The sequence below is a fragment of the Centropristis striata genome, chromosome 8, assembly GCF_030273125.1.
Source record: "Centropristis striata isolate RG_2023a ecotype Rhode Island chromosome 8, C.striata_1.0, whole genome shotgun sequence".
Taxonomy (NCBI): Eukaryota; Metazoa; Chordata; class Actinopteri; order Perciformes; family Serranidae; genus Centropristis; species Centropristis striata.
The window spans coordinates 10749665-10768947 of record NC_081524.1 but is presented as its reverse complement, the minus strand read 5'-3'; the positions used below and the strand labels follow the sequence as shown (position 1 = coordinate 10768947).

The following is a 19283-nucleotide window of genomic DNA, read 5'->3' as shown; positions in this document are numbered from 1 at the left end:
ACTTAAATTCCACGCTGAGTGAAGGAAATGTTGAATAAAATCATGGAACATCATTTAAAATGTTTCCATCTGACACTGTAGCAGATATTTTAAACATGACTTGACTGCATTTGAATATTTTTGCTTGATGTATTAATGACTTTGTTAATAGGTTCAATGAAGTGTAAAAAAATTGAAAATAATAATAATAGCTTAATAAATAATTATAGTTTGGTTTCCTTAACTGCCCAGTTTTCACTAAAGGAATTTAGTAAGAGGAAATTAAATTAACAATAAAATAAAAACAATAAAACAACTGCAAAAAGAAAGAAATGTAGAATAAAATTGTAACAAAAATATTATTTTTTACAAAACTATAAAAAAATCTGTACATTTACATTAAAAAAGAAGAGTTCCGCTGTTTTTTACAAGTGGTTTTATGCAGAAATGTGCAAAGGTATGCATTCATTGCAGTATAAAGTGTAGCAAGAATATGCAACGTTTTAGAGATACAGTCCCAAAGATGTGAAGTATAAAGACAGATGAAAATAATAATGTAACATGAAGTATTTATGGGAGGGGAGAGGAGTCCTAATCTAACAAATAGAACATTTTAGGGGGGAAACCGTGGGTTGTCCACACTTTTTGTTCTCCTCTATTCAGACATTGTTAAAGGTAATCTTGTTATGAATATAGAAAAGTTATTCTTTAATGTAACATCTAAAAAGAATAAAAATGTTTTGACCTGGTGCACTACTACGGTCACAAAAAGCAAAACAAAGGAACAAACCGTCTTTGTTTATGTTGAATGTACATTTAGGGAGACATTTTTATATTTTATTAAACTATTGGCAAGAGTCCATGAGGCACACAGGCGTTTTGAGCTCAGGCTACAGGATGTGGTTTGTGATGGGCTTTGTGTGTGTGTGTGTGTGTGTGTGTGTGTGTGCACAAAAGAGAGACAAAGTGAGCAAAGTGAGTGCATCTAACTTTCTTCACTTCCTTCCCTCTCTCTCTCTCTCTCTCTCCCTCTCTCTCTCTCTCCCTCTCTCTCTCTCTCTCTCTCCCTCTCTCTCTCTTTCTCTCTGTACCTGTTTCCATGTCTATCCTTATTTGCTCTTTGCAGATGTCTTATAATTTGATTTGCTCACTCAGGCCAGGTCACCAGAGGAGATGCTGCAGGATCGGTTTCCTTGGAAACGGGTCCAAGGATCTAGATGCGATGCTGGGGCGGGGAGGTGTATTTCCGAAGAATGAGAGTATTATTGCGAAAACTCAACGAGGGCACCGAACCTGATCAGTTCCTCTTTTTATTTTGGTGTATATTTCAAAACTGAATTAAATAATTGAGATTCCAAGGAAGATGATTGCACACAGAAAGGGAAGGAAACACCCTCACATTAAACAGAACCTGACATTTCTCAAGCAAATCCACTGTTACAGCAGATTTCCGGTCACTTTTTGCCCCAGGACTCAGGCTGTTTCAACTCAATGACAAGTCAAACACACACCAGTAATGGCTTGTGTCTGCTGGCAGGCCTCATGAGATACAATACTAAGAAACATAATGTAAGGCTGAATGATAAAAATGTAAGCTTTTTGCTTGAGGCACAGAATAGCCATCTACCTGCCAAAGAGTACAACGATGAATATCCATTTTCTGCATAAAGAGGAACACAGGCTGCTGTTAAAGCTGTGATGTGTATAACTGTTATTGCTGATTTGATTGTAGCAACTTAAAGAAAAATATTTCAGTGGCATAAAAGTATGGCTGTTTTTTAGGTTTTCTAAAGCATTGTTTTTCAAAGTTTTTGTGCCCAAGGCCCACCAAAGTGCAAGCCAAAAACACAAGGCACACCTGTATTCGTATTCTTTCACTACTACTTCCAGTAATCATGTTGACCCTGTAACTTCACTTCCAGCATTTATTTACTGTCTTCTATAAAGCCTTACTAGGAAATGTTTTGATTGAAACCTATAGATCAGTGGTTTTATAGCCTCATCGGCAAGTTCATCGAAACTGTAGCCTTTTTTTACCACCGCAAACCATTTGTTTATATATAACTACATGTTGGGTTTTTTCGAATGCTCTGCGATGGGTCATTTTGACCAAAGGCTCATACGGGTCATTATTGTTGGTTTCAGCAGGTGCAAGTGATGTCGATCAGCCAAGCCACAGCACCTCCATCTAACTCTTTTTGTACCTAAAGCGAAACAACCTGCGACCGCTTGACAACATTAACCACGTGTTTGAAATAGAAATTATAACATTTAGGTATAAGGACATGATGATTTCCTGCTGCCAGTAGCAGGCACTCATTTTGGCTAATAATACTGCTGTGAGCCATTGATAGTGTATAGTTGTCATGGCACGCCTGGACTTGTCTCAGGGCACACCGGTGTGCCGCAGCACACCATTTGGGAACCACTTTTTATTATTGTTATTATTATTATTTAGTTTATTTAAAAGGGGACCGTGCAATTTCATAAAACACATGATTATACATGGTTAAAAAAGCCAGAGTTAGCCAGAAGGCTTATTTTCATCTGTAGTCCCCTGGCCATGATGTAAAAAAGCTGAGAATTACGAAACAAAAAACAAACAATAAATAAATAAAAAAATACGTACAATATACAAAATATACATCCAAACACTTACGATACGATTAAGAAAAAATACAACATCACATACAACATCACAACATAACATTTTATCATAACATCAAAACAACACAACAGGCTTATCTTTTAGTGTTGGCAGCTGTAGGTGTTGATAAGCCACAATTTCAACTTTTTTGTGAAGGCCTTGTATGTATGATGACATAAGGTCATATTTAAGGCCATATATACACAGGGTCAAGGTTAGTGGTGGAAAGTTTTTTCTTAGGTACTATACATAAGTATACTTTCAAATGAATTTTACTTTACTTTAGTATTTGCATTTTATGCCACTTTATACTTCTACTCCACTAGATTTTCAGAGGGAAATATTGCACATTTATGTAATACCTTTATTTAACAGAAACTGAAAACTGAAAAATAAATTTTAGTGTAAACTGACAATGAAGTTTTATCATATTTTATGGAATCATAATGCTATTGTAGATTAATATTATTGATACAAAATACAATCAACAATATATTACCATTTATTACTATACATGAAGACCTTTTTCAACCCTTGGTGAATTGCCAGACAGCTGGAAGTATATTTTTTAGAAAGAAATTAGCTCCACCTCGACTACCTGAAATACTAAATTAAACTCTCATACTACCAAAATATTATTTTTATTTATTATTATTATTTTTTTAGAAAATACTGATATGAAGCCATTGGGAACAAATGAATTGACAGAGTCATGAAAAACTAGAATGGTGGAATAAAGCACCTGTTAGATTTGACACAAAGTATTACACCTCAGGGGTCTGCTGGGACCGGAGTGGGTAGGATGAATGTTTTAAAGCATCAATAACTATAATAAAATAGTGTAATTCAACATACATGATACTGATACTCTGCTTGTTCTTTAATTTTAGAACTTTGAGCATATTGTGATACTTTGACTTGAAAATAATAGAGGACTTTTACTTGTTGTTGTTTACTTTTACTTGAGTTAAAGATCTGATATCTTCTTCACCACTTGTTGTGGTTTGTTTAGTGCTGCAGCTCAGATATCCTCCTGGTAACGCTTGCTTACTCTTTCCTGTTTACGTCATTGCAGCTCTTTTCCTGTTATGCACTTATGAGTGAATTGTCTAAATTCTCATCATGAAACTGTAACCTGAGTTTCACAATGAGCCACAAAGATAGTTAGACCCTTAGAGTTAGAGTTAGAGTTCAAACAGGAGACACATTACATTACATTACATTTAGTCATTTAGCAGACGCTTTTATCCAAAGCGACTTAAAGGAAGAGTAAGAGCAAACAATCAAGGTATAAGACACCTGGATGTAGGATTATATCCCTGTCACACTGGACACATTAATAAGTAATGAATAATCGTTCTGTATTTAGATTTGATGTCAATCCCAGAAATAGAGTTTCCACTCATTTTCCACAGAAGTGAGTAAGTGTATTTCTGTCCAACATGTCTCTGACTGGACTGTTATCTAGGCTGCAGTTTATATAATCAAATACATGATTAAATGTTAAACTAGAGTAACCTCTACTGATAGAAAATGAGCTGGTAATGAGGACTTTTTGATTTTGATCAGTTAAGACCAACACATAATTACTCCATAATTAATCCAGCATATTTTAGAGGGTTTATAATGCTGATCAGGGCTGAAGCTGCAACTGAGGAAACTGAGGTCACGTCCTCAGCCTGGTCCAGCTTTAGAACATGAGTTTCAACTGACTACTTAAAACAACAACAACTTCACATTGGGAAATAAAATGTACAGACAGCTGAATTAAATGAATATAATGTGGAAAATTCAACTTCTATAGATTGGTATTCTTGACATGTGATAAATCCCCTGGGCTGAGTGGGGGGGGGGGGGGGTTGAAACATAAATAAAAATATGTTGAAACATAAATAAAAATTATGTTGAAACATAAATAAAAATAGGCTATTTTTTGTGGTTTGAACAAAAAGCAAGCATAGATGAGAATAGAAAAAAGCACCTGCCAAAATACTTTGTAAATCATCCATCTATGCTTTAATTTGTATTAATTATTGCATCCAGATAAACCAAATACAGTGTAAAAGAGGTGCCCTTTTGAGTTGTGCGCTGCTTCTTTTTAAATAATAAATGTATTTACTGCTAAAGATCTGTGCTGGCTGTTAACCTGCTGTTTTGTTCTACAGTCATGGGAAAAAATAACTAAAATCATTGTCAAGAAAACCATGGAAATGGCTCGATATCAGCTCTTAAATTAAACTCTTGTGAGCTATTTTTGTTATCATTTTGTTTGTCCAAACAAATGTACCTTTAGTTGTACCAGGAATTAGAAAAAATGAACAACAAATTGAAGAAATTATTATATATTATATATATATATATAATTTTTTTTTTTTTTTTTTTACCAAGACTGTATGTTTGCATTCCATAACAGATGTGAGATCTGAAACCTGACATGCTGTCACACCTTGTTGGTTTAGAGAAAACATCTACCAAACCAGAAAAAGCTAATCAAATCAACATTTAACAGGAATGCCAAATTGCCTCCTATAATCTAAGATCATACTCATGTCAAAGACCTCCAATTAAAATCCAATACAAAATGTTAAAATACAATTAAACAGAAACCCAACCTGCTCATCGAGTGGATTTAAAAATGGCCCTGCTCACTCGTATTTTTCTGGAGAACTTGTCAAATTCCAGACTGGGATTTAGGTGGGCTGTGAGGCTTAGACATAGCTGATGAAGAATTAGCAGGGCACCCCGTTTGTTTGCCACCCACTGAGCCGGTCTCATGATTTCTGCATGACCAGGCTTTGTATCTGGACTCCGTGCACATTGCCTTTTGTTCTCGCGCCCCCGGTGGGCAGCCGGCGGGCCAGCAGCAGCACAGAGCCTCCTTTCACCGGCACCGTTTGTTCTCCATCTCTGCTCGGTACTGTACGCCCGCCCGAGCACGTCCCACTTCTCCAGCTGAGCGGAAATGCTTCTGCGCCGCTCCCACTGACATTACGACACACAACGGTTAAACGTGAAGTGAGTCAGCTTGGTGGGAAATTCTTGTTGCGCTTTTTACGCATAGGGAGCTTCCCCCCTGTGCGTAAAGAGTAAAAAAATGCACGTGAAACGTGTTGGGGAAGTTGTACAACCTTATAAAAGACACAGATAAGAGGGAGAGCTGAACATCTGTCTGAGCAAACACATCTGGACAGGACTGATTCTCTCGATACACAGAGGCTGGCATAAATCCCATATAACGGTAAACAAATGTTTATTTTTAATCACCCTGCCGATTAATTTATGCGGGTTTTAACAATTGTCAACAATTTTTAATTTGAAGTAAACGTCTGTATTGATATTTTCACATTATTAGATGTATGGTTTATTGCCTGTAACAAACTTAAAAAAAGAAAAGTAAAATCCAGTTGATCAGTACAGCATCACCTGCAGCTCCATTGCGCATTGTGAGTTATAAAAGTCTGCGCAGCCCATTGAGAAGGTGTTATACGCGTCGTATTGATAAAAACAAGGAAAGCGACAGTAATTCAATTTGAAGAGAATTTTTCCCTCATTTGATTTCATGATTAGAGCGAGCAGAAGAGGAGGGTGAATACGGAAGCGGAGGGAGGGGTTTACTGTCATTTTGGGCACCGACTCCTGTTGAATTCAGTTGAGTGCAGTCAAAGTGCTCCACTCTATCTGAGCCCAGCAGCTCTGTGGTCTGATCCTCACTGGTATGAGCCATGGGATAGTTGCTCAGATTCTTTAACCATGTATTTTTTATTTGTCTAATTGACACATTGCTCTTGTGTTTGCTTATTTTCAGGTTTCTCTCCTGGCTGTTTACACAGAGGTGTGTGTGCACAAACAAGAAGAGACATCTCCGTCTAAGAAGCTTCAGTTTGCAATCTAAAAAGTCCACAGAGTTCTCTTTTTTATATCTTCAATCAAGCAGCAAAGATGGAGCGGATGGAGGATGAAAAGGTGAATATAACTTTTTTTCTATTGCTGCAAAGTGTTGCTGCTGCTAATCCAAACTTCCAAAACCTGCATGTCTCAAACTACTGTACAGTTTCTGCTCATTACTGTAATCTTCTCAGACACATTCATTTAAGCTGTCTGCCGTAATTCCCACTGGTTCCTGAGGAAGAGTGCCAGCCATTTTGCCATTGTTTGTTTTATTCTGAGCCTGATTTGTGCCAACACATCCTAATGAATGAGAATGTAGTGTTTACGAGTTACAGGCTGGCAATCCTGTATTTTTCCTCTCTGGCAAGAGTAGGGGATGGGGTGAGAGTCGAGCACTCAGGAAGGAGATGACTAAGAGAGAAATAGTGTGAGACGGGACTAAGGGATGGCAAGTTTGAACTTGAATATGTTTGAGTTCCTTGCTTTTATTTGTGTGATCCCTGGCAAGGTGGGACTAGTGAACAGAATAGTAAAATGACAAAAGAGAGATCTGGAAAAGGAGGCAAAGATTGACAGCTTAAAACAGCACAAAGACAGGAAAGGGGAATATGTGTGCTTCTGGTGATAACATGCGGCAAAGGAGAGTTAGTGTTATTAAGCAAATGGTGAACTTTGAATTTGAATGCATTAACTCTTCTGCAATGTAAAGAATATCTTCACTGGCTGAAAATTTGCCTGCTATCATGTGTCTTTACAAACCTTCAACGTGGTTTGTCTTTTGAAACAAGCAGTTACTTCATCTTCATGACTGTTACTTAAGAATTTACAAACCGTGTGAGTTGATGTAACAGTCCAACAAGCCACAATGAATACTAGCATGCACTCTAGGAAGACCTGTGCAATTTGTATGCAGAAAATGATCACAATCAAATATGCCTTTCTTTAGTCAATATTCTTTCTTTAGGATGTATTGCACGGTGCAAAAGTCACATTTATGATAAAGAGATACAAGAAAGGGTCGAAACAATATGATCAAAAACATAACAGAAGAAAATCAAGCCAATTTCAGGGTCTTCAAAAGAAAAGAAAGTGTTGTAAAATGGGTTGAAGAGAGAGGTTTTGAAACGATGATTGCAAGATGACATGAATGTGGAAGCTGAGTGTCAAAGAAAAGGTGTGTCAATACAGACTCTTTCTTCTTACACTGACAGAGGCAAACTGTTGAAATACACTGACTGCATGTGGCTTGAACTGATGATTGATATATATATATTTAACATACGAGGGAAAATGAAGAAAAAGAGTGCAGTAAATAACCACATTGAATGCACAATATGTAATTTTCTGTCGCTATAGGGTCTATCAATCAGAACAACGACAAAATATTGTTTTATTATGGTCCAGCTGCAGCTTGTGGCACCTGCAGTCAGCTCCCCTCTGTTAGGATTCTTTCAGTGTTCAATGTTTATGAGGTTTTTACAAGGAGCCAAATTATCCTCAGAGGTCTCCTCAAACGGACCCAGTAATTAAAACTGGTAGAAACACTGAATAAAGCAGTTTCACACTAAAAACTGTGTTTCTCTGACGCTGTTCAGCAGACAGCTGCTGCCAACATTTGCTCAGCTTGTTTCTCTGATGACGATTGATTGATGATGATTAAGACCTAGACGACTGATCACTCAAATCCTTCATCCAGTAAAACATGAAGTTAAAAAGAACCAATATCTTAAATCTGTCACATAAAAATGTGGCTTAAATTAGATAAAAAGTCAATTTGTGGCAGCTTCTGGAAGAGATGAGTCCATTGCAGACACCCAAATGAAACAGACTGCTACTTTGATTAAGATTACAGATTTCACTGGTTTGAAAGTTGTTGCAAACATTGCCACCTAATTAGGATAATAAAGTGTAAAAACTGAGGTTTAAAGTGACCCAACTGTCAATGAATTGTGCATGTTCAAATGTCAGTATTTTCTGAGTACTCTAAGCTCATTTTAGATAATTTGAGTTGTCAGTGTATGGACTAGTGTTCTGTTGTGGCTACATATTGATCATACCTTTATTTTAGCAGAATGTCATAAAGAATGTTCAAATTTAAACCAATATGTGTTCTAATACAAAGCACTATATTGTAGTATGTCGCTGCAGACACTGAGCGACATTATATGCTTGGCTGCTTGTAAGTGTGAACCACACAAATGCACGAGAATGAAGACATTTTTGTGCAACCACAATGTCTCACACCCCACTGATACAACCTCTGAGTCAGTTGCATCAGATTTATAACATATATCCTTATGTTATCCTCACTCAGTCGGCCACTCCCTAATTAGAGCCATAGCTATAGCACAAGGCTTAACAATGCAATAATATTGTCTGACTCTTACCCAACACCAACATGTCTCTGCAGATGCAACTGGTGTGTTTATGCCACAAGCCCACACGTATATGTACACACACAACCACACCCCCACATGAAGCTTTTACTCATCAAATTCGCTACACTCCACACAAACTTTTTTTAACCAGTTTTTATTCCACCTCCCTATCACGTTGTCGTGTGTGCAGCACTTCCTGTGTGTCAGGCTTGTTAAGATACTCTCTGTCCGTCACATACAGCTCACATAACTGTACCATCAGTGTGTGCAGCTTGTTTTATTTTGAGACAAGGCCATGATGTTCCAAATAAATACACTGTAGCTTGATTAGAACTGATTATCATCTTTCTATGGTGAAATTCTCAAGTATTTTATCACTTCCTCTTGTGTGTTGTTTCATTCAGACATGTGTGGCCATAACTTTAATAGGTACCTAAAGGGAGCATCCACAAATATAATGTACTTAAAGCACATTTTGTTTGTTATCAATAAGGCACCTTAAGTTCTTTGTTGGATCTCAGTAAAGCAGAAAGAGGAGTTGGCTGATTAGGTGAAAGAACAGACAGATTGTTTTTAGGAGAGGGAGACTCTTTGAACGGCCCTTTGAGTTCAGTTTTGTTACTAATGAACATTCTGCTTCATGACGTTAGAGGAATTTTTTATGTATCCGCCCAGATAGTGCTATCATGTACAGAAAAACATTGGGACAAAGCTCATTGTGCTTGTCTTTGTGTCTGTTTTTTTTTAACTCGAGTACGATTACAAATTGTGGAAAACAACGTATTAACTTGCATCATGAATGTTTCTCTGATGTTGCATAGTCGAGTCAGTGTTGAAACAGGGGCGGATTTTGAAAAAACTGGTTGATTAAAATGGATTTCCTTTCATTAATGAGCCTGTTTAGACCGTTAGACTTTGGATGCATATAATAACCTTTGCACAGGTTCTCAGAAAGACTGTGTTTTACAGTAAATGTAGAAGTGATACAATGAATCAAAGTGAAACTACGCTTGCACATAGTAGACTTAGAACCAAAACTTAATTTAAACCAATTACTCATTTCTGCTTGCTCTGTTGGACACTTTTACATATAGTAAATGTCGCTCCCAGCATGCCCTGCTATGTTAGGGATTACTGTCAGGTGTATTAGCTTGTTATTATGAGCTAAATCCACTTTAATTCCGAAACCAGCAGGAGAACAACACAATAGGATTCAGTCTTATTCTCTCATGGTGTCTTTAGCTACTTAGCTGAGAAATACCTCAAAACTGCAAATCATGAAGCCTGTGCAGTGTTGTAACACCTCTGTTTCACAGCAGTGCTGGAGTTGTTAGTGCAGAAAAAAACTGAGGGAGAGCAGATGCAGAAAGGCTCATTGTGCGTGTGTTACCAGTGTCACTATAAACAACAAGAGCTTTGTAGAGCTGGGAACAGGCCATGTCCACCACACAAACTGAGGAGGTAATTGTATGTGAAGTCCATCCACTCATTTTAAAAAAACATTTATATTTCTCATGTTTTTTTCTCTCTCAACAGCCGAAGAAGAGGGTGACCTTATATCTTCTCTACTGCGTTTCAACAGCGGTCATCGGCTCGCTTCAGTTTGGCTACAACACCGGGGTCATCAATGCCCCAGAGCAGGTGTGTGTGTGTGTGTGTTTCTGAATGTGTGTGTTTGCTGGATGACTTCTTGTAATGGACGTTTAGTGTTTTTAATGTTTTATGACGACAGGGGGACAACCATTAACAGAGTGGGATTAATAATAGATGCGAAACCACATCTTCTCATGTGAATATTGCAATAACTCAAATGATTAATTGTCATTTTAAAAGAATTTTATGCTGTTATCTTGTCCTGTATCTCTGATTTTGCAAGGAGGCTTGACATGACATGTCAGGCCTCATTTGTGACCACAGCATTGCCAAGTGGCAAGCTATAAGCGATACTGCCCCCATGTGGATGTGTCAAAAACTCACAGTTGAGCACAAGCTCTGTCACGTCTGTCAAATGAATTGGTTTGATCCTAAACCACAAACACTTACTTGTAAGCAGCCACGTCTAACTTTGCCGCCCCTCTTTTGTGTGGTTTCACAGAAACTGCGCAGGTTCTTCCAGAATGTGTCGGAGGAGCGGTACGGGGAACCCTTCAGCCCCGGAGCCAACACCATGGTGTGGAGCTTCGCTGTGGCCATCTTCAGCGTGGGAGGCATGATCGGGTCGTTCTCTGTCGGAGCCATGGTCAACAAATTTGGCAGGTGAGAAAATCAGGAATTAACATTGTGGTGCAGAAAATGAATCTAAGAAGGGGCTGCAACTTGCTATTATTTTCATTATCAATTAATCTGCTGATTATATTTTTCTTGATTATTCGTTTGGTCTTTAAAATGTCATTCAGGTTTCTCAAAGTCTCGGGCAAATGTCTTGTTTTGTCAGTCTAAACCATTAATATAATATAAAACAGAGCAAAGAAGGAAATCTTTAGAGTTGAGAGCCTGAAAACAGCCTTCTCTGCCACTTTTGTACGAGATTCATCAATTATCAAAATAGTTGGAAATGATCTTTCTGTTGATTGACTAATCGCTCCAGTCTTTCCCAAACCTCTTTTGGAGCACCACTTGTTCTGCATGTTTTAGATCTCTCCCAGCTGATTCAAATGATCAAGTCAGCTGTGTTGGAGCATGGAGAGGTCAAAAAACATGCAGGACAATTTGTCCTCCATGAGAGGATTGGGAAATGCTGTTAATGTAAATGCTAAAATGCTAATGTGAAATGACAATCAATCAACCAGGTCATTTTTTAGGAATATTAGTACACCTTTACAGAATGTGACGAATAGCAAAAAGCAATAATAATTTCCCTCCACTAGTCAATTGGCAGTAAATTATCTGGCAACTTTGAAAATAGATTAATCATTTTAGTCATTTATCAAGCAAAAAGGGCAAACATTTGTTAGTTTAAGCCTCTCAAAGTTCAACGTTCACCACTGTTCTTACTTACTCTTGGTTTTGGACTGGTGGACAGGCAAAACAAGATATATGAGGATGTGACCTTATAGTCTGGGAGATTGTGGTAGACATATTATCAATATTTATTTGCAGTCCTCACTTCCTTGTGCAACCTTATATAGTTGATTTTTTCCCTGTAACATTTACTAACCATGTCTTTCTTCCTTCCTTGTTTCTCTTCACCAGGCGTAAGTCCATGCTGTTCAATAACATCCTGGCTCTAATCGGTGGGGGTCTGATGGGACTATCGGGTGTGAGTCAATCTTTTGAGATGGTGATTATCGGCCGGTTCGTCATCGGAGTGTTCTGCGGTCTGTGCACGGGACTGACACCCATGTACGTGGGCGAGATCTCTCCCACTGCTGTCCGAGGAGCCTTCGGCACGCTGCACCAGCTGGGCGTCGTTATTGGCATCCTGGTGGCACAGGTACGATGGTGATTATGTTATTGGTGTTGTGTTGTGCAAGAGCTGTGGATTTCTGCAAAACAATGTGGCCGAAATGTATAAGCTTTGCTTGAAAAACTTCATATCCATCCAAATAAAAGTGTTGCAAAGCATTGGACACGCTACCTTCATTACAGTAAACACAATGAGGCAGTTTTCTAATATAAAGTCCATTGATCAGTCAAGTAACATACAGGCAGAGTTGGAAAGATACTAAGTACACTTACTCAAGTGCAATTTGGAGGTACTTGTACTCTACTTGAGTCTTTTAATGCAACTCTCTACTTCTACTCCACCACATCTCAGCACTTACTTTTTATTTCACTAAATTTTTTTACAGATTTGTACAGAAAACATATGAAGAATTTGACTAAAACAGACATTTCATGCTTCCAACTTCTGAAATTTAAACGTTTTTTAACCACTAAAAGTTTGGACATCCCACTGAGTGAAATTTTGACGAGGGAAGAAATATCATAATTTCTTTTGTACAAATACTTTTAACCAATAAACTAGGGAAGAGATGAAAACCAGCTTTTTAATACAAAGTTAAACATATTGTATTCTTTCAGTCTAATTTTTCAAATCTCACAATACTTAAATCTCTCCCATCTCTAAATGTTTCAATGACCAATCAATGGGTTGTATTTGAGGAAACTGGGAACAGCCTCAGATGCTATTAAGAAAAATAATTTTCCTGGAGAAGTGGCTCATTCTGGTGTGATGAAGCTCAAACTCACCTCACATGAGTCGTTATAGGTGCATCATCTCCTGTTATCTGTTTTTTTTTTTTAGATCTTCGGTCTGGAGTTCCTGCTTGGTTCAGACGCTCTGTGGCCTCTGCTGCTGGCTCTGACCGTCCTGCCCGCCATAATGCAGAGCATCATGCTGATCTTCTGTCCTGAAAGCCCCCGCTACCTGCTTATTGTGCTAAACCAGGAGGAAGAGGCAAGAAAAGGTCAGTTTTGAGACACTCTGCCAACAAGACGGCAACATCAGGTTTTAATGAGACAGAATTTAGAATTACTTTTGAATTTTTTATGCTCTGTGGATTGAAGCGTGGCCCTGTGATTTATGAAAATTTTACCACATGATGTTCCAAGACCATTCCAGTCTTTCTTTATATCATATTTGCACAAAAAAATGTACTTACTTCCTCTTAATACATCCATCTCTTCTTCTCTCTGTAGCGCTGGTGCGTCTGCGCGGCTCTGAGGATGTGAGCGATGATCTTCAGGAGATGAAGGAAGAAGCGATGAAGATGGCCATGGAGAAGAAAGTGACCATCCCTGAACTCTTCCGCTCCCGCAATTACCGTCAACCAATCATCATCGCTATAGTCCTCCAGCTCTCTCAGCAGCTGTCTGGTATCAACGCTGTGAGTGAACACCATATCCTATAATGCAGCACAGTGTTAGAGATATGATTATCAAGTGTCATTTCATACAGGAATCTTCAAAGGAGCATTCACTGAAATTATATTGATGTGCCTGATGAACACATGACAAGAGATGCTTTTTCGCTCCAGGCAATGTTAGATTGAGTGGAATAATTAAAGCCACCGAGTGTCAATAGAAAGAGACAAACACAGGCGTATTTGATGTTAATAAGGTCATTTCACCAGGCTGACTAAACGTGTTAGCGTTCTCTCGTCTGACCTGACAATCACAGTAAAGCTGAAGCAGCCTGAGGCTTAAGACCTCAACGTCAATAGAGCTCTAACAGATATATTAACACTCACCAGCACAGCAGCTAATAGCAGCTCACTGCACTTAATATTTTTATGTTACTTAAAAAATGGATCATGGATCAATAACCAGTTGGTTATTATAACCCAACTCTGCAGTTCCCTTCAACTCTACAGAGTGTTTCAGGGTCTTTAAGCTCACTGTTTTGCTTTCATAGTTCTCAAAACAAAGACAAATCTTTTCCAACAGCTTATTTTTAACTGTAACTAAAAAAAAACAACTAAAAAAACAACAACACTGTACACCACCTACACAGCACCAAACAACAGAAAATCATTGTGACACCACATAAATGCAGCACAAATGTCGTATTTCACATATTAATGAAACTGAAAAAAGATTTGTGTTTCAACCCTTTCATTCAAATTTGCACCAAAATTAAATGGGTTCTTCATTGGTCCATGCTACACCCTCCCACTAAGTTTCATGAAAATCAGATCAGTTGTGTTAAACTCTTAAATAAATTCCAAAATGCTAATATGTCAGTGTTGTGTTTAAAGCAGAAAACCCTGGCCCCAGTGGCCAAAAAATCAAGTAACATAATGAATTGTATTCACTAAATAGTTAACTTCAGTAGTAACTCTTTTGTCTTTGCCTCTCCCTTTTAGGTGTTTTACTACTCTACAGGCATATTTGAAACAGCTGGTGTGACTCAACCAATCTACGCCACCATAGGAGCTGGAGTTGTCAACACTGTGTTTACTGTTGTCTCTGTAAGTGTCTGAATGCACCTAAAGCGTCTCAATATAAAGTATGCTTTACATTAACTGGAGTATTAATCAGTATTTTTCTTGCCTTGATTCCAGCTCTTCCTGGTTGAACGGGCTGGACGAAGGACGTTGCATCTGATTGGATTGGCTGGAATGGCCATCTTTGCCCTCATTATGACCATCTCTCTGTCTTTGGTGGTGAGTGATGTTTGCATGATTCCTCTTGTCCTGTGAAGTTACAAAAATAAAAAAAAGTACATGTTGTCCTCATTGTCTTTGTTTTTCCCTCTCTGAGCAGAAGACCAACGATTCTCTGAGCTACCTTGCCATCGTGGCTGTGTTTGGCTTTGTTGCCAGTTTTGAGATGGGTCCAGGTCCCATTCCCTGGTTCATTGTGGCTGAGCTCTTCTCCCAGGGGCCGCGACCTGCCGCCATGGCCGTCTCTGGTTTCTCCAACTGGACCGCCAACTTCCTGGTGGGCCTGGGCTTCCCTAAACTGGAGGTATGGACAACATTTTCTTCAGTAACCTCTTCAGTTTGACTTTTGTCATGTAGTTACAATCATATCTCTCTTCTTCTCTCAGGAACTTTGTGGTCCTTACGTCTTCATTATCTTCATGGTCTTCCTCATCTTCTTCTTCATCTTCACCTTCCTGCGAGTGCCTGAGACCAGAGGTCGGACCTTTGACGACATCGCTCAGGGATTCGCTGCCAGCGCAGGGAAACCTTCTCCGGTGTCTGAGGCGGTGGTGGCCGGGCTGACAGAGAGCAAAGAACCTGTCCCCACGTCCCCCACAGACAAAGTTCCCATGGTGGATCTTCCTTAGAGAGAAGAAGGAAAATTTAGGGCACAACAACACAGATCACAGGTTTTAAAAACATATGCTGCATTTCCACTGCATGGTACGCCACGGCTCTACTCAACTCGAGTTGCCTCTTTTTTTTTTATTAGGAAAGGTTGTGAATAATACCTGGTACCTTTGTTGATACTACTCAGTTCAGGTTTTGAGCGAGCCGATGCTATACGTTCGTATACTTGTTCGTTCTTGCTCCTGACTGTTATAATCAGCCATTGGAGTCATCTGAGGCCACGGGTAAAACAGCATTCTAGATTTGGATACATAGGTCTCCTCGTCTGTTGAGGGATGGCTTCTCTACACAATCAATCGCACAACAACAACAGCAACCACAATTTGTTTTTCAGTCACCCCAGATATTAAAAACTGGCAGCCCTCAAAACTAAGTTGTACACTACACCGTACACAAGTGCAGACATTCCACTGTTTAGTTGCTGATGAAAGGATACAGCAGGTGTTGCATTGAAGATGATGTCACAGGCTGTTTCATGATGTCACAAAGGTCAGCTAACGATCCCACCTACATTGAGGTGGCATATCCGCAGTGGGAAACACATTGGAGAAAAGTAGTAGAGAGTCAAGTCAAGTTGAGCCGTACCATGCATTGGATATGTGGCAACAGATATTGCAAGGAGTTATATTTCATAACACATGAATGACGAAAGAGCAGCTGGGTGCTTTTAAAAAAAAAAAAAGTCCAGTCACGCATGCTAAAATAATTGACAGAATTCCATGTAATCCTGCTTTAAACAGGGTCCGAACTTAACTGAATTACCAGTACTTAATATTTGTTGACATTCCCACTGCCAGCTCCACGCATACTGCCATATAAGAGGATCAACATATGTTCAGTGTTAAATCCTAGGTCTTCAGCTACCCCCAGTGTTAAAAGGTTGTAGGATTTGGTGGTTTGGTGGGGGGTTATGTATTGAGGTCAAGCTTGAAAAGCCGGTTTTGGAGCATGGAGTTTGACCCAGAAAAAAAAAAAAAAGACTTGCTGGACTTGCTGTCCTGTCTGCCTGCCTGATGTGCCTTGCTGCCAGGGGAAAGGAGCCATGTTGTCTTAAATAGACAGAATAAACATAGAGGTGCTACACAGCAGTCCCTTTCCCCTTCATGTGCAAAAACAGCACTGACTATAGACTTAAAATAAATATGTTTAAGCTTTTTTATTTATCCTGCAGCACAATGTCCCCTGAGAGAAAGATATTTGTGTTTGTTTGAAGTCTGCTGACAAAAAATAGGACAGTTCTGTAAATGAGTACTGTCTGCATCAAATATCGTTTGTATAAAAATGAGGTGTAGTTTAGCACTGCCAGGCCTTAAAAAAGTCCCTTTTTAGGCTTTCTGATTTTAAAAACACAACTTAACCTCTTCTATGATTTTATTTCAACCAGTAGTACAGTCGTTTACAGTCGTTTACAGTTTGCATTACTGCAGTTGGATTAAAAAAACCTCAGGTGGCTACTTGTGTTATACTCCTCCTGTCATTGCATAGAAAATAAATGTATCATCACTGCACTTGAAGCTTTTAACATCATAGCAGCAACTTCTGCCTCATAAGCCATGAAATAAAAATATCTTACAACCCCTAAAATAGTGTTACATCACATCAAAAGCACTTGGTAAACAGTCGTGTGAACGATGTATTCATACACATTCTGATAATAAAATAACACATTTATCACGTTAAAACAATATTCTGTATTACCCATGTGGGATAGTGCTATTGAGTAAAAACACTAAATGAAATGTATTTATTTCAGTGGTTAACGCACAAAAAATGTCTTATTATTTGTTTTTATTTCTAATTGTCTGAAATCACATGTATATATTGTAGAATCTCCATTTACTGCATCATGATCAACTGTTAGAGCACAGGTTACATGCTTATAAATGTTTCAGTGTGTCAATGTTTGTACAGTTGCATCTTCTCCTTAGATGTGCGCACACACTCATAAGGAAGCACTTTTCAATGAGCTTAGCTGCATTTCTCATTTGCACTTTTGCAGTCGGACTACTTTCTATGATTGTTTATACTGCTTGTTGCTCCGTTACATGTAAATATACTGTATGTGTTAGGATGTGAATGGCGTTTGGTTATTTGTCTCATAATCTTGTTTCATCTGTTACATCCACTGATTTCTCTTGCACTCTTGCTTTGGTGAATTTCACTATGTTGGTAACAGTAAACTGAAGTGAAAAGTGAGTGTGGTTGCATGTGTATGAGAGTCACATAAGAGTTGACCTTTACTGTTTTTCTATTATAATGTCCTTTGTTCTCCTATTGTAATAATGAGTGCCGCTTGCTTTGAGAGACTAAAAAGGAAATAAAGTTGTCCATCTTTTAAGGGAATGTGCGATTTGAATATAAGCATAAACAGCCTGCTTTTTTCCGTCTGTAATGCTACAAGTCAAAGCAATGAATGTTTTATGTAATTGCAGTCTCTGTGCTAAAGACAAAGTGTAATAGCTTTGTAAAGCATTTCGTCTGGTACCCACTGCACTGTGGCAACTCCATTTCCTTTTCTGCACCACGAAAAAACCTCAGTCAGCTGTGCAGTTACACACTGTAGAGCTAAGAGCAACCACCTGAAACACTGAAATAAAGCCATGAGTTGAAAACCAGACTTCAGTTTCTCTCTGTGGCTGCTGCTACTGCTTAATAGCTGGGTTTAAAAAGATTTATTCATGGTTGTGATGACGTTTTAAGGAGTGCGTGCGTGAGGAGGAGTTATGAGGTCAGTTTTCCTCTTGGGTCACACAGCTTCAAAAGCCAAACCAGAACACATGTAGAGACGCAAGAGATTATTTACCTCAAAGAGGAATTCCCCTGAAAATGTACTTGCTGCTCTAAAGAAAACATTCTACTAAAATTACAGGGCTTTGCAGTAGTTTTATGAGTGTAGTTGTAGGGAAGTCAGATCCCAAGTGTATTGTTTTTTATTTTGTTTGTTTAGGAAGGAGAGTGAAAAAGATTGGGCCTGCAACTATTATTTTCATCATCACTTCATTAACCAATTATTTTCCTTAAATAAACGTTGATTCATTTGGTTCACAGTGGGGTTTTAAAAGTCTGACACTCAGGTAAGTTGCAGAGTTTAAAGAAACGTTTTATTTCTATGATTTACAAGCGGATTGGGTCAATGAATGACTGTCAGCAAATATCAAAAGTGTGAATTGCATGCATTAAATCATGCAACCTCACATGCACTTGACCTACATGCAAAATGTCAGCCTCTTAAGGCTAAAGCTGTGGCCGCTAAAGGGTGGGGACATTTTTGTGAACCGACTGACCGTCCAACCGGCAGAGCGAGCTGTAGAGCTGCTGGTGCCAGAGCACATGGTGACCTCTTAAAATCTTTTGTTTCGTCAAACCAACAGTCACAAACCCAAAGATATTCGGTTTACTGTAACAGAAGAACAGGCCTTAAATACGAATAGTTGCATCTGAGAAGCTGAGACCACAGATTTTTGGCCACTTTTCCTTCCAAAATGTATGTTAAAAAGTAAAAGGTATGCTGTGCAGGGTTTTTATATAAGCAATGTAAAGCTCATAGAAAAATAATCCCTCTTATTCATCACTAATGACCCACTAGAAGTGTGTGGCGCTGTCTGTATCTGC

The 19283-nt window shown here is 38.7% G+C and overlaps 1 protein-coding gene across 1 annotated transcript; it reads left to right on the top strand.

Moving 5' to 3' along the window:
- The first annotated feature begins 5744 nt into the window (after positions 1-5744).
- slc2a3b (solute carrier family 2 member 3b) lies at positions 5745-18009 on the top strand. Its single transcript, XM_059338726.1, has 11 exons — positions 5745-5864; positions 6432-6589; positions 10429-10533; positions 10988-11148; positions 12085-12325; positions 13139-13301; positions 13534-13721; positions 14700-14804; positions 14898-14999; positions 15100-15303; positions 15386-18009. The coding sequence occupies exons 2-11, from the start codon at positions 6566-6568 to the stop codon at positions 15626-15628; spliced, it is 1536 nt and encodes a 511-aa protein (XP_059194709.1). The 5' UTR covers positions 5745-5864; positions 6432-6565; the 3' UTR covers positions 15629-18009.
- The last annotated feature ends 1274 nt before the right edge of the window (positions 18010-19283 follow it).